At 55.6% G+C, this 15,783-nt stretch overlaps 1 protein-coding gene across 1 annotated transcript in view; it reads left to right on the top strand.

Annotated features, from left to right (window-relative positions):
• Positions 1-15,783, top strand: part of TMEM132E (transmembrane protein 132E) — a 227,138-nt gene that overhangs the window by 197,610 nt on the left and 13,745 nt on the right. The window contains exons 4-5 of the mRNA XM_043531357.1: positions 3,380-3,572; positions 5,603-5,746. Of these exons, the coding sequence (XP_043387292.1) occupies positions 3,380-3,572; positions 5,603-5,746 (337 nt within the window). The remainder of the gene's footprint in view (positions 1-3,379; positions 3,573-5,602; positions 5,747-15,783) is intronic.

Below are 15,783 nucleotides of genomic sequence, written 5' to 3'. Positions count from 1 at the left end.
GGCTCCCCCATCCACTGGTGCAAACCAGGATTCGCACAAAGAGGGCCGTGCTTGCAGAGATGTCGGCTTTCAGGTGCTATTCCTCTAGAGCCTGTTTCCAGGATCACCAGTGGCCCTGATTGTCCTGCGAGGTTTCGCAAGCAGGAGCAGCAGTGGGGTGTGTGCGTGCCCTGACCGCTCCTCTTACCCCCGGCTCTTTTGTACCGCATCGGGTGTGAGAGTCCCCGCTCCCACGATTGCCATGGGCGGGCATGGCTTCAGAGCCAGCATCTGCTGCCATATGTCTGCTTTGTGCCATGCATAGGGGGTTGGGGGCTGCAGTGATTTACGAGGGGGCTATTCCATAGGGGAGGGGTGTGTGCATCACGTGTGATGTCTCCAGCACCCCTTTGATTTCACTCGTGCACTGCTGGCTTGCTCTGCACTCAGCGCTTGGCTCGCCCAGACCTCCAGACATGTGAGACGTTAACGCCGGTCCCCTGGGGAGCCTGGGGCCGAAGCAAATGGCTCCTGGCTAGAGTAGGGTGACCAGACAGCAAGTGTGAAAAATCGGGACAGGGGGTGGGGGGTAATAGTAGCCTATATAAGATAAAGCCCCAAATATCGGGATTGTCCCTATAAAATGGGGACATCTGGTCACCCTAGGCTAGAGTCAGCACCGAAAACATTTGGGATGCGGAGAATAGCGTTTCCGGCCAGAAGGGATCATTGCATCATGTGGCGTGACCTCCTGGTCTGTTGCTCTGTATTTGTACAGCACCGAGCGCAATGGGGTCCTGGCTCAGGGCTGGGGCTTCCAGGTGCTGAGTTCATACATACGATAACTCGTCAGCATTGTCACAGCTACGTTCCAGGCCCGCAAATGTCCCCCGCTACCCCCATGCTGAGCCCGGTGACGCTCATTAGCCCAAAGCATTTCAGGCCTCATGAGACTGAGCTGGGGTGTGTCACAGGTGGGGACTGCGTGGCACTGAGGGGCACCAATGCCCGAGCCCCTGCAGCGGCAGGGAATTGACTAGCTGAGACGTGTCCACATGGCACCTGATCTGCGCAGCAAACAGGCTTTTCCCACGGCGAGGAGAGCTCCAGGACGGTGCCAGGGCTGCGCGGCAGGGACCTCGGGGGCAGAGAGGTTTGTAATGCAATGCTGACAGGCACTGACAGCCGGCAGCCCGCTTACTAATAGCCTCCTGCAGTTCTTTCCAGACTGCTCAGGTCAGGCCGGGGAACCGGGCATCGGATGGTGACAGCTCCAGGGCGTCTCGTGTTGGGCCGGGGGAGGGGGGCATGACGGGCACTCGCTTGTTTCAACGCAGCAGGGACCCAGCCAGAGCTGGAGACGCTGGTGCCGGGTAAAGGTGGGCACTGGGCCTGGCACTGCAGGGCTGGGAACGTGAGAGCTGCCTGGTGGGTTACAAGCTGGCATCCTGTTACTAGTGCGCTGGGCTGAGGGTGCTGGGCTAGCACCCAGGTTAGTGTGACCCAAATGGGACACTGAGCCTGGCGCTGGGCAATCTGTTACCCGTGCCCTCCTGGATAGATCCATCTCCATCCTGAGCCTGGCAGTGGGACCCCAGTGGTGCCCTGCTGTGGGTCTCTGAGCAGAGGGGGGCATTTCGTTTGGAATGGCTCCGCGGATGGCTCCTCAGTGCCCCACCCCTGGGTGCAGCATTGCGGACTAGCTTTGGCACGCTGCAGGGAGCCGCCGAAACCGACGAGCCGCCCGCCAACCCCGGGCGCATCTGACTGAGAGGATTCGGCGAACTCGACCGGGTGTCGCTGATTCCAACCTGGGGCTCTGATCTCTGGGAGCAGCAGCCTCTTCGCTGCGCACGGCCGGTGCTGCGGAGAAGAATGGGAGGGGGGTCAAGCAATGGGAGGCTGGCGTGTAATATCCCTGGAGCAATCCCGCTGGGTCATGGCGTACCTTGGGAGCGAAGAGCAGGAGGCCGCCCCACGGTGGGCAGAACTGCACTGCCGTTAGAGGAAATTGAAGCAGGGAAGAGACCTCTGTTTTAAAAAAAACATATCCAGGCGCAGTTACAGCAAGGAATGTGACTGGCCGAACAGCCCCTTTGGCTTCCATCTATGAATGATTATTCTATGATTCGGTGACACCTCGGAGTCCTGACTGCAGAGCTCTGCGCCCACGGCCCTTAGAGAGCAGCAGCTTCTCTAGCATGTCTCCCCCCTCGTCCTGGAATATTCTGCATTTCCATCCAGTGCTTTGCAAACCACATAGGGGTCCAGGGGAATGCAGCCACCTCTGGGGTGGAGGGCAGCAGCCAAGTGGAATGCCGAGCTGCAGAGTGGGAAGGGCCATGGTACTAGGGGTGTGGAAATCCCCATTCTTCTAAAAAAGTTCTGTTGGATCTATAACCTGCCCACAGGATAGGCGGGATTCGAGCGAAAGGCCCACTTACCAGCAGAACAGCCCCCCGGGGCAGATCATTCCATAACTGTCCACTAGGGGGTGGCCCCTTCCTTTGCAGGCCCTGGCCACTGGATGGACTAGTGGCTACGCTTAGGTTCCTCTGACCCTGCTGTGAACAGAAACCAAGTTTGGTAAGCTGGGGAGGGGGCAGTGTTGCCTAGTGGGTGCAGTGCGGCCCTGGGACTCAGAAGACCTGGATTCTATTCCCAGCTCCGCTGGGTGATCTTGGGCAAGTGACTTCCCCCTTTCTGTGCCTCAGTTTCTCCAGGGGGATAATGGGATCCGTTGATGAAAAAAGCTCTCTGTTATGAAGCACACAGCAAGTTTGGCCATGAAGCCTTCCCCGCGCCAATGCCATCTCACGGCAAGAGGCCTCTCTCCTTATCTGCCGCTCCTTGGCCCTTTGGCTTGACTTTCAGGAGATAAAATGAAATCCCAGGAGCAGATTAGAGAGGTAAATGCAGCCACGTCCCGAGCCAGACAGCGTCCCCAAGCACAGGGCAGCGCCCGGGTCCCTGGCCGGCGAGTCATTCGTTCTCACCGATTGGCTGCCCGCGTGGCAGCTGCACGGTTAATTCCTCCGTCAACTCCCTTGCACGGAGCTAAGACATGAGAGCGGAACCCTTGGAAGTCCCGTTGCTTGGGCCGCCGTAGAGAATTCAATAGGGAACCAGAACGGTGCTGTCGGGTAATAGCGAGTTCTCTCCCCGCTGAAGAGTTCGGTCGGGTTGTGCCAAAGAAGATCTTCAGGATTTTCGGATCCTTCATTCCGTTTCTGGAAGGCCTGATTGGTTTCCTCTCGCTTTATTTCCGTGGGGTTTTTCCATAAGGCTAGGGACAAACCCCCCCAGCCCTGGGGTCATGCCATGGGGGCCTGAGTTTCCTCCTGTGTTCCAGCAAGGCCTGGCCGGCGGCTGACCGCGGCTGCCCTCTGTCTCCTCGCAGGGACGGGGACTCCTCCTACGAGATCATGCAGCTGGACTTTGAGATGGAGAATTTCACCAGCCAGTCCGTGACGCGGCGCATCATGTGGCATATCGACTACCGGGGCCGCAACCCGCCGCCCGACCTGGAGAGGGTGGTGACGGAGCTGACGGTCATTCAGAGGGACATCCGCGCCATCGTGCCCCTGGCCATGGTGAGTGAGCTTGGACGGCTCCTCCGCCGCCCCCGGGGCAGGGCTGTGCGGGGTTCCAGGTGGCCCCCTGCGTTCCCAATGTGCAGGCACACACCCCGCACCACCACACCCCCCCCCAACGGCACGCAAACCAGACCGCTTCCCCCCACTCACACGCTCTAAACCCACGGCACTCACTCACTTTACATCTCTCCTCCTCGTATTCTTGCATACACACCCACCTGTACCACACCGCACCTCTTCCCTCCACAATATCCAAGGGGGGACACGCACACAAAGCTAACCACGCACCTTGGCGCGTGCCCCCGTAACACACCCTCGCGCCGCACCGGTACTGGGCTTGCCTGGTGTGAGCACCCGCCCTAGGTTGGGGCAGAGTCTCAGCTGGCCTCTGCCGACTGCTGGGCCTGGGACTGGCACCCACACGCCTCCCCCGGGGCAGTGATGTCTGTTTTCTCGTGGTGCGGGGCGTGAGGCATGTCCAGCCCCCAGCAGCCCCTGAATCCCTGCTCAGAGAAGCTGGGCACAGCCCACCAGGGCCCCTGATCAGTCCCCTTCACTGGTGGGGTGGGGGACACGAGATGGAAGGCTCTCACCCAGCAGCCCAGCACTGCAGGCTGTTCTGTCGGGGCGGTAACCACCCACAGCTGGGGCCGGGGCTGGTGCGTGTGGAGCAGACACGCTGAGCCAGCTCTTAGCCATCCCCGTCAGCAAAGACACCTGAGCTCAAGGGGTTGGGCCCCATCTGCTGCACTGGTTTCTGATGATGGCCCCATTAATTGATGGGGAAACTGAGGCACAGAGCAGTGACATGTTTCTCCGAAGATCACACATGAGCAGCCAGCGGCAGGGCTGGGAGCAGAACCTAGGAGTCATTATTCCCAGTTCCCTCCTATAACCCCTCTATCACATTCGCTCACAGAACCAGTTGTGGAACCCAGGAGTCCTGACTCCCCGTCCTTTGCTCTAACCCACTAGACAACTCTTCCTCCCAGGGTTAAAAACAAGGAGGGGAGTTTCCAGTTGGTTCGGATCCCTTTTACACCAGTAATCCTATGGGAGCGACTCCAGATTGTCATTGGGATCAAGGTCTGGCCTTGGTATTCCCGTCCAGTTGGGGTCTGAGAGCCCAGCTCCAGCCTGAGCCCAAAGATTTACACGGCAGTTTTATAGCCCTGCAGCCCAAGCCCGAGTCAGCTGACCTGGACCAGCCATGGGTCTTTTATTGCAGTGTAGACGTGCCGCTTCCATGGGTTGTGAAAGTAGCGTGTGGGATCTGCCCGTAGAGTCCTGCCCCTGGTAACTGGGGTAACTGAGTGATGGGGGGCTCTTCTTGCACTTTAAGATCTTAGTTAAAGTAGGTCTGTGCTGGGGCCGGGGGGGAGGGGGTGGAAGCTGAGCCGGTGCCCAGAAACTCTCCCGCTCCGTGGAGACCGCCCATGGGATGAGAGCGAGCCAGCTATCCCTCCATCAAAGACAATCACATCGCAGGCTGCCAGGAAGGCAGATTAGATTCCTTGCCATTTCATTTACTTGAAAGGTTATCTTTGCTGGCTCGCCTCCACCAGCGAGGCCCGGCTACGAAGCAGCCAATTTAATTTCTGTATCGGATTTCCATGTTTGCATAATTAACCGGTTTGCAATTAGACTTGCCCTCCATCCATACTGCTCTCGTTCTTTGAAGTTTTTAAGAGCTTGCGAGGCCCCGGTGGTCTCAGAGCGAGGGGATTGAGACGGCATCACGAGCGCAATGACCGTGAGCGGGCAGGACTGCCTTGGACGTGGCATTATAAAATAAAGGGGGGCCCAGCGCCCCCAACCCCGGCGCAGCCCCGGGTACTGGGTGCAGGGCTGACTCCCAGAGGAGAGCGCCCCCCCCCGCTGAGTCACCTGCAGACACGCACGCACACATTTGGGGCCCATTCCTTGCACCTTGCCGGCTGTAGAGTGCCCCTCTGGAGTGGGGTCTCAGGGCAGGGGAGAGGAACATGGGGGCTGGACACTAATGCAAAGTCCCCTTTGCCTTCCAGGACACAGAGATCATCAACACAGCCATCCTGACAGGCCGGACGGTGGCCATCCCAGTGAAGGTCATCGCCATAGAGATGACCGGTGTCATCACGGACGTCTCGGCCATGGTCGAGTGCAAGTCCAACAACGAGGACATCATCAAGGTGGGCCTGGCGGGGCAGGAAGGGGGCAAAGATTCCTGGAGCCATCCGCCCTGAGCATTAGCTCAGACTGGCAAGCCCTTCATGCAGCCCCTCCAGCTGTGTGTAGGACCAACCAGCCCCAGCCCCACCTCGAGGCAGGAGCATGAGGCCAGGCAGGATGGAGGTGAAGGGCTCCCCTGACAATGGCCACACCCCGTCTGATGCGGGGAGAGAACCCACGCTGCCATGCAGGTCACCTCCCCATTGCCCTGCCCTGTGAGTTTGCTGCGTTAGGGGGCTCCAGGATCTAAGCTGTCAGGAGAAGGGCTCTCTGGGCCAGATTCTCAGTTGGTGTCAATCAGCGAAGCTCTGTTGGCTGCAGGGAGACTGTGCTGATCAACACCCGCCGGGGAACCGGCCCTGTGCCATTAGCTTTTCCAGGCACAAAGGTAACCTATAGATTGTGACCCGTGTGTAGCCAGCGCGATGACATCTGCCTGAATCTGCAGACAGCCCAAAACAAGTGCTCAGAGAGGTATGAACTTCATCCGTGCAGTGCAATGGGGCGTTCATTCTGAACCCTAACAATGACGCGTCACACAGCAGTATTACAGTTAACCCTTTCATTGATGATCCTCCTGACGGGAACATCCAGCTCAAGTGCTCGTCTGATTCAGAGGGACGCAGGGGTGGGTATTGAGATGGGGATCAAATTGGGCCTCTGGGTTGTGCCAAGGTTGGCTGGGGTGGAGAAATGATGGATTTAGCCCCTTCCCTCCCCCAGATGGAAAGACACCTCCTCCATCCACAAATATTGATATTCAATTAACCCTAAAGCCCTACCTCTGAAGGAGGATGGGTCTGGAAATAGACATGAGAGACCGGGACTGCAGAAGCGGTGCTCTGACTGGCTAGCTATCCCCATACACCTCTCTCTCGCAGAGGTTTAACCCAGCAGGATCCATACATGGGCTGGATTTGCCTGGCCCTGAGATCGGTGTCTCCGCATTGACGCCCCAGTCTCTGGGTGGCTCTAAACGCACACTTGGGGCAAATCCCATCTCCAAGGCCCCCTGGCTCTGAGGCCCACGTGCCCTTTTCAGCTGGCTGCAGGCTCAGGTATTCCAGCAGCCGTGTGGGGACAGCTGCCCCCAGCCGTGCCGTCCTGAGTGCCTGCTCCAGCCTCTCTAATCTGCTCCTGTTTTCTTTGTTTGGTCCCGGCTGCCCTATGTTCCCAGTCAGTCCCATCCGCCCGCTCCTGCTTTGCTGTGACCCCTGCGGCCTCAGAGCACCCATGGGGGTGAAGGTACCCTCACCAGCCACAGCAGCTCCTGGCTGAACCGAGCAGCATGGCAGGGCGTTCGCAGCCTGTCCCTGTCGTGTGTGTGTGTGTGGTGTGTGTGTGCGTGTGTGTGTGTGTGTGTGTGCGCGCTCCCCCGCACGGAGCCAGCCTGGCACTCGGCACCTCTGCTGTCACTGAATTCTGTGTGACGGTAACTGTGCGGGATCATTGCCCCGTACCCGCACGGGCAGCCCCTGTGCCCCCTGCCCTGCCCTGTCCTCGGGCTGCTGACCTGCTGCCTCTTGCTTTCATAGCATCCCATCAACAGGGATTGCTGGGTGCCGGGGTCAGCCAGCGCCCACTCAAAGGCCGGCATGGTGCCCTGGAGGCGCAGGGGGTGTGGAAGGATCGCCCCCTAAATACCCCCTCTGTGCGCCCATTGACACACTCACACTAACACACTGTCACGGACACACACATTGCTACTAACACACACTCATCCTAGCACACGGTCACTGACACATCCACACACTCCTACTAACACACATACTCATCCTAAACACACACACACTAACACACCCTGTCACTAACACACGGACACACACATTCCTGCTAACACACACACTCATCCTAATACACACACACACACATACTAACACAGTCACTGACACATACGCACACTCCTATGGACACACACTCATCCTAACACACATACTGGCAAACACACACTAACACACTCTGTCACTAACACACACACACTCTGGCTAATGCCTCCCTTTGCACACTTTCCTGTCAGGAAATACACTTGTCCTGCTACCGTGCATATTCCTGCTAACACACACACACTTGTTCTGACACACACTCCTGCTAACACATGTACACACACAAGTTCCTGCTCTCTCATTGTCACACACACGTTCTCACATGGACACACGCTCCTGTTAGGTGACAAACGCCCCAATATTAGGGGCTTTGTCTTATATATGCAACAAAGTGTCCCCATTTGTTACACTTGCTCTCTGGTCACCCTAACTCCTGCTAACACACACTGCCCCTTGACACGCACTTCACTAACACAGGCACACACATTTCCAGCAAGGCGAACGCACGTCTTCTCACATGCACTCACACACACCCCCATTGGGGCTGGCACAGACAAACACGCCCCCAAACCCACACAAAGTCCGGCTACTTTGCACAGTTAACACACCTGCAGGAATACCCACTGATGCCCACTCTTGGGAGCACAGAGAAACACACTGACCCGCACTCCCACTAAGATACACACACAAACACCTGCTCCCACTAGCGCACGCCCCCAGCCCCACACAAGCGCTGGAAGCGTGGGAACTTTCCTGGAGCAAAGAGCCCCGGGAAATCAAGGGGAGTTTCCCTGCAGTGACGACACCAGAGTTTGTCCCTGAGAGATTTCAGACGAAAGTCCCATCTGGCCCTTACTTGGCCGGAGTCCGCTCCGCGCCCTGCGCTAACTCATCTCTGGGATCTGAGTAGCCAGAGAAGGAGCGACCAACCCCGTCTGCCCCTTTTGTAGCGTAGGTTTCTGGAGCAAATCCCAGACCCATTTCAGGGCAGGTTGCTTTGCTTATGAGCCGAGTGGCTAGCGAGAGTCCGGGCGCTGTTCTCGTGGCTGTTTGTTGCCAGTTTCCTTAGCGGACCAGCAACAAAGGGGACACATGCGGGGCAGGGCAGAACCAAGCTGGACTTTCTCGTGTCCTTGTAAATCAAAATAAATAGGTGCAAATACAGTAGTGAGAAGGTACCACGCTGTTTTGCTCTGGTCACCGGTTAAGTCCCCTTGATTACCCCCCTGGTCATTGTGTACAAGGTACCTGTCTGGGCCTAATCCACCCAGGAGATGCACCTGTCACAGCCCCAGCTAGAGGACTTCTATCTCCAACCACAGCAGTTCATGCTTGTAGCTCTGGAGGCCCCTGGACCACTCCCCAGGAAGGCAGCTGAGCTGGCAGCCATCACAGGCACACGGTGGAAGTTACGTGTGCTCCAGGCTCCGTTCTTGCTCTACGGAGAACCTTTGTAAGATGGCCGAAACCTGGAGTCTGCTGGGCTCCGGCTGGACCCCCCCGAGGGGAGGAGAACCGGGGAAGGAGAGAGGGAAGCAGAAGCCAGAAGGAGGCATGTGGAGCAGGGATTGTGTAGATCGCATTAGTTTCCTGAGGTTTGTAATACTTTGACCCAGTTTCAGTTGCTGATGGCCAGGGAGCTACAGGAGGTTGTGTTAGGGGATGTGGTGGTGGCTCCTTCTGGCCTTAGACTCCATGACTTTCTGGTAGCCCCTGGGCTAACCCACATGCCTGATGAAGCAAGACCCCTGTGCACCTTCTCCAGGGGCAAAAGGAAGGGCAGGGCTAGGAGAGTCCATTCAAGCACCCGGGAACCTCTGTGAATTCGGTTTCACTTGACTGTAACATCACCTCTGAATGCAAGTGTAGACCCTCAGAGCGCGGAGGGAGCCAGAAGGCCAGGCAGATGGGTTATGACCATCCTGGGGCCGTTTATTCCAACCAACTCATCTTGCTGACAGATTTCTCACTGCGTGGCTGTAATTAGTAACCGGGTGAGCTAAATGAAGAGCCCGGGCCCCTCCAGAGCGCAGGGGCGGTCACTCTCCCTCAGTCACGCAGCCTCTCCTTGGCACCCTTCTGGACATGTGAAATGCCACGGCTTCACAGTTTGATTGCTGCGACTGCAGGGTCGAGGTGCTGGAGCCTTGGGCTCTGGCGTGGGGTTTCCTGGCTTCTCCTGGAACTGTCCTCTCTGGTCCTTCTGCCAGCAAATTGATTAGGACCCAGGCTCCCAGGATTTCCTGTAGCACTTGTTACTCTAAGCTCACCGGCTCCCCCTGCTGAGTGGGGCTCCCATGTTTGCTCCACTTCCAGTGTTGGTCCCCCTGCAGCTTTGATCATGATGCCCAGGGGACACCGCAGAAGGGGGGCTTTTGACTTTGAGCCCAGTTGCTTAAGGGGCCGTGGAATAGGCTGACCCAGCAAGAAGCGTCACTGCTTGGACACAGACAGAGGCGCCGCCGTGGCATGAGAAGGCAGCTCCATGCACCTTTGGAGGCCAGTGCTGCAGAGCCATGGGGCCTTTCCTCTGCTGCCAGGCCCCATTGATTAGTGGGGTCAACGGGAGTGACTGACCTCACCTTGGCGCCAATGCTGGGGAGTTCTGCCCCTTGTCTGTGTCCTGAGCATGGAGAGGCCTGGCAAAGGGAAGTCAGGCACCTAACTTCCTTGGGCTGTGATACAAAACCCACTCTAAAGATGACCCAGTTGCCCTCCCACCTCAGCGTTCCCCCTCCAGCCTCCCAGCCACCAGTCCTGATCCGGGCCGTACTGAGTCTCATCCAGCCCCTGAGAATGCCAGTAAGGTCGGCGGGCAGGGCAAGCAGTGCCCGCTGCACACGGCACGTTCTCCTGGAGAATCCCGGCGCTCAGTGCAGTTTGATGCTGGTGCCGCGGGGCCCCGCCCGCACCGAGGGCTGGACTGAGGCCCACCAAACTCATTTCACGCCAGGGCCACGGTAGAGCCACGAGCTGGTTGGACCTGAACCGCATTCCTCTCCTGTGTATTTGATTTCAAGACTTGCCGGGGAGAGAGCGTCACCATCCCAGGGGAGGCCGCGGGAGTAGTCCAGTGTCTAATGTACTGGCGGTCGGAAGCAGCTGTAACTATAGCTTATCAAGCCAGTTATTACTGATAAGGCAAAATATTGTTACTTTGAAATGGAAACGGCAAGTTCTCATTAGCGGCTTCACTTCCAGATCAGAGGCTCGAGTGAGCCAGCTCACGCTGACACTCCAAATTGCACAACTTCCACCGCACGGCCAAGGCTCTGTACTTGTGCTTCTCGGGCTCCTGAGAGCTGGCCCTGGAGCTTGCAGATCTGGCAGCCTCCCAGGCACTGAAGGGAGAGAGGGGCAGGTGGGGCGGGGGGCTGGCGACTGTGCCTTGCTTTGCACTCGCTAAACAGGGGCGAGCACCAAAACCTGCATAGTGCCTTTTAGGCCTGATGGCCGTGAATGGGGCATGGGGAGAGGTACAAGGAAGGGAAGGTCGAGAATAGATAGAAGGAATAAGGGGGAATAGATGACAAAGATGCTATCTCAATGCCAGCTGTCAGTCTGTCTGTCTATCTATCCAGCCCCATAAACCCCATCTATCTATCTCTCTATCTATCTATCTATCTATCTATCTATATATCTATCTATCTATCTATCTATCCCAAGACACCCCCTCTATCTTTCTATCTATCCCCAGACACCCCCTCCATCTATCTGTCTACCTATATATCCCCATACACCCCCTCTATCTATCTATCTATCTATCTATCTATCTATCTATCTATCTATCTATCTATTTATCTATCTATCTATCCCCAGACACCCCCTCTATCTATCTATCTATCTATCTATCTATCTATCTATCTATCTATCTATCTATCTATCCCCAGACACCCCCTCTATCTAATCTATCTATCTATCTATCTATCTATCTATCCCCAGACACCCCCTCTATCTATCTATCTATCTATCTATCTATCTATCTATCTATCTATCTATCTATCTATCTATCCCCATACACCCCCTCCATCTATCTATCTATCTATCTATCTATCTATCTATCTATCTATCCCCTGCCCCCTCTTTCTAGCCCTGGCATTATACCAGCGCCAGGCAGCATGCTCACCACCATGGTGTGTTTGGGGGGAGACGGACGTTGCTCGACGGGCAGGGGATCAATGCTAGCGCCCCCTTCATGCTGCAGGATTCCCAGAGTACTTCCCAAGCGCCACGCACGGAGCCCCGCTGACATGCAGCCACCTCTGGGGTGCAGCGCTCTAGTGGTGTGGGAGGCAGCCACAAAGCACATGACGGAGTTGTAGGCCAGGCTGTGTGTGCAGAAAGTGCCAGGGGTCAGTCGGGTGGCCTCAGTTGTGGGTGGGTAACGCTGGTGCTGGGAATCCTGCGCTGGCATTTGAATGGCAGGAGCCAGTGGAGCTATGCCTGATTTACCCCAGGTGGGGATTTGCCCCATGGAGTCCCATGGGGCTATGGTGATTTACCCCAGTTGGGGATCTGGCCCATGGGGCTATGGTGATTTATCCCAGTGGGGATCTGGCCCATGGGGCTGTGGTGATTTACCGCAGTTGGGGGTCTGGCCCATGGGACTATGGTGATTTACCCCAGCTGGGGATCAGGCCCATGGGGCTATGGTGATTTACCCCAGCTGGGGGTCTGGCCCATGGAGCTGTGGTGATTTACCCCAGCTGGGGATCAGGCCCATGGGGCTATGGTGATTTACCCCAGCTGGGGGTCTGGCCCCATAAAGCTATAGTGATTTACCCCCAGCTGGGGATCATGCCCATGGGGCTATGGTGATTTACCCCAGCTGGGGGTCTGGCCCCATAAAGCTATAGTGATTTACCCCCAGCTGGGGATCATGCCCATGGGGCTATGGTGATTTACCCCAGCTGGGGGTCTGGCCCCATAAAGCTATAGTGATTTACCCCCAGCTGGGGATCTGGCCCATGGAGCTGTGGTGATTTACCCCAGCTGGGGGTCTGGCCCCATAAAGCTATAGTGATTTACCCCCAGCTGGGGATCTGGCCCATGGGGCTATGGTGATTTACCCCAGCTGGCGGTCTGGCCCCATAAAGCTATAGTGATTTACCCCCAGCTGGGGGTCTGGCCCCATAAAGCTATAGTGATTTACCCCCAGCTGGGGATCTGACCCATGGGGCTATGGTGATTTACCCCAGCTGGGGGTCTGGCCCATGGGGCTATGGTGATTTACCCCAGCTGGGGATCAGGCCCCATAAAGCTATAGTGATTTACCCCCAGCTGGGGATCTGGCCCATGGGGCTATGGTGATTTACCCCAGTCAAGATTCGTGGCAGAATTGTTACCCTGGTCTCCCAGAAGGGGCGCTAAGTGAGTCCCTCAGGGTTGCGCAGGGAGTCGTGGCAGAGGCAGGCATGGAGCTGGCCAGCTCCCAGGCAAGTACTGCAACGACTGGGCCAACCTCCCTTCCTGGCTCCGAGGCAGCTCCCAGGCCCGGATGCTGCCTAGCTTGTTCCCTGGGCCCCCAGAGTAGCCAGACTCTGCAGTCCGTGTGCTCCAGCCCCACGCGGTCCCCTCAGCTCACACCAAGCGAGTCTGGGGAACAGGGCGTGACAGACGCGATCGGAGAATGTTTACCCGAGTCCCAGAATAAAGCTCTCGTCTGCGCGACTCACAGCCCCCCCCCCCCCCCTGTAATTTATGGAGACCTGGTTTCTGCAGCGTGATAAAACACAGTAGCAATAATACACTTCAGGATGGACTCCAAGACACTTAAACTGGTTAATGAGCTGCCTTCCTGCTCATAAATTAATTTACCCACTGTCCCTGCACCCAGGGGGAGCGGACACATGCACGCGGCACCGGACTGCAATGAATAATGGATCGCGCAAACCTCCGGCCCCACAAACTTTGCCTTATGCTTTCCGTGAGGCGTCTCCTGACAATCTCTGGCTGAGTGATTTTTTGTTTGTGGGCTGAGATTTGTTCCACAGGAGCTTTCAGTTACCTGGAGAGATTGGGGAGTACGAATACGGTGTCAGGGCTATAAACCTGTTACATAAATCACAGATTACAGAGCGGAATCTGCTATCTGTTCCTGTAAATAATTGAACATTCAGATGTGGAGGGGAGCTGAGCATGGCCGCCACTGCTGTGTACACAGAGAGGGCACAGCGATATTACACCCAAAAAGGGGGCGTTACAAAAACACTAAGGCTGCAAAGTGTTCAACCTTAATTCAGCCCCCATGGGCATATGGATTATGATCGAGTCTTTAATGCCATGATCGCAGCCAACTTCTTTCCCCGGGTCCCCTGCCTCATTCAGTGCACAGGACCTGCTCTTGGGACCGAATCAGGGCTGTGCAGCAAGGAGGCTGTTATCTGGAGGAGCCCTGCCTCGTTTGTTGCAGAAGCTGGAGGCAGTGCAGTGAACGAGGCAGGGACTGCAGGAAGAGAAAGGAGAGTCTCCTAGTGAAGGCATTTGAGTGCTACCCTGGCTAACTGGATTCTAGCCCTGCTTCTGCCACAGAGCTCCTGTGTGAGGAGTCACCTAAAGCAAACTTTTTACAGGGAGCCTCTGTCTGCTTCTCCTGATTTGGGTGCCCAACCTGAGACCCTGTGGTCCGATTTGCTTTGTGAGCCCTCCCACTGAGGTCAATGAGAGCTCTGCGCTCAACATAGGAAGTGCTGTCACATACTCAGCGTTCTGCCTCTCAGATTGGGCACCTAAAAGGAGATGCCGTGTTTGACAATTTTGGCCTTCATCTCTGTGCCACAATTCCCCAGAGATAATGAGAGCACCTAGCCTGATTGGGGGGCCAGGAAGATCAATGCATTAATGTTGGGAAAGGATTAAGGGACTACATTGAGAGCACCACACAGAAACCCGGGAGGAAATGAACCATTCTGCAATCAGAGCAGAGTTTGAATGGTAAGGCCTGGGGCCACCCACGGGATGATGAGGATGAATGAGCTATTGAATAGCTGCTCTTTCGCAGAGCACCGTCTGTCCTGTGCACTGAATGAGGCAGGGGGTCTGTGCAATTTTAATGTTCTTTTAACGACATTTTGCTGTATGTAACTGTGATGGGGTGAACCCCGCTCCTGGGGTGCCACCTGATGTGCTGGGGTCTCACTGAGCCTGCCCTTTCCACCAGCCTGGGTTTCCTCACCCTGTTCTTGCCATGCTTGGCTCTCAAGCCTTCTCCAGCACACACAGGTAAGGCCACCCCCAGCTGCAGACACAGACTGAAATCTATGTGGGAGGATTTAGCTAGGCTAGGGGAATGGCCAGGGGAATGTGCACACCTCCTTTGGGGTATAAACCCAAAATAATATTGACTTGCGCTGTATAGAAAGATCTGCACAGTGCAAGCTCATAAAAATTCACCCTCTCCCTCAATGTGGAGAGAGATATGCATAACTTTTTGCTCCCCGCCCCCAATATGAATTGCACAAACTGGGTTTTGAAATAAACAAGAAATACGTTTATTAACTACAAAAGGTAAATTTTAAGTGATTATAAGGAATAGCAAACAGAACAAAGCAGATTACGGAGCAAATAAAACAAAACACACAAACTAAGATTAATACACTCAAGAAACAGGTCACAAAATATAATTTCTCACCCTAAATGTTGTTTTAGGTAAATTGCAGAGTTTCTGTGGCTTAGAGTTCCAGTTATTTATCTTCGCAGACTGGACCTCTGTCTCAGCCTGGACTCAGCCCCTGCCTTTTCCTTCAGGTGTTTTTAGGGGTCTTCCTTCTTGGGCGGGGAGGCAGTGGAGAAGAGTCCTGATTGCCTTACTTCCCAGCATTAAATAGAATTTACATAAGGCGGGAATCTTTTGTTTCCCAGTCTGACCCCCACCCCCTCTTAATGGAAAAACACTGAAAGCCCAAGATGGGGGTCTAGTACCAGGTGACACGATCACCTGACCCTGTAGTGTCAAAGCAGCAACCCTGGGAGCTTCTCAGGAAGGCAGGAGATTAGTATCTTCCAAATCTTATTGTTCTTCCTAATGGCCCATTGAGGCTGATTGCCTACTGTCTGGTGGGCAGTAACATACACAGTTATAACTGTTACATAGTCAATATTCTTACCGACAGATACAGGAATGATACATGCATACAAATTGAATAATCACATTCAGTAAATCAGAACCTTTCCAA

This window comes from Chelonia mydas, chromosome 17 (assembly GCF_015237465.2).
Source record: "Chelonia mydas isolate rCheMyd1 chromosome 17, rCheMyd1.pri.v2, whole genome shotgun sequence".
NCBI classification, from domain to species: domain Eukaryota; kingdom Metazoa; phylum Chordata; order Testudines; family Cheloniidae; genus Chelonia; species Chelonia mydas.
This window is presented reverse-complemented; position numbering and strand designations above follow the sequence as displayed.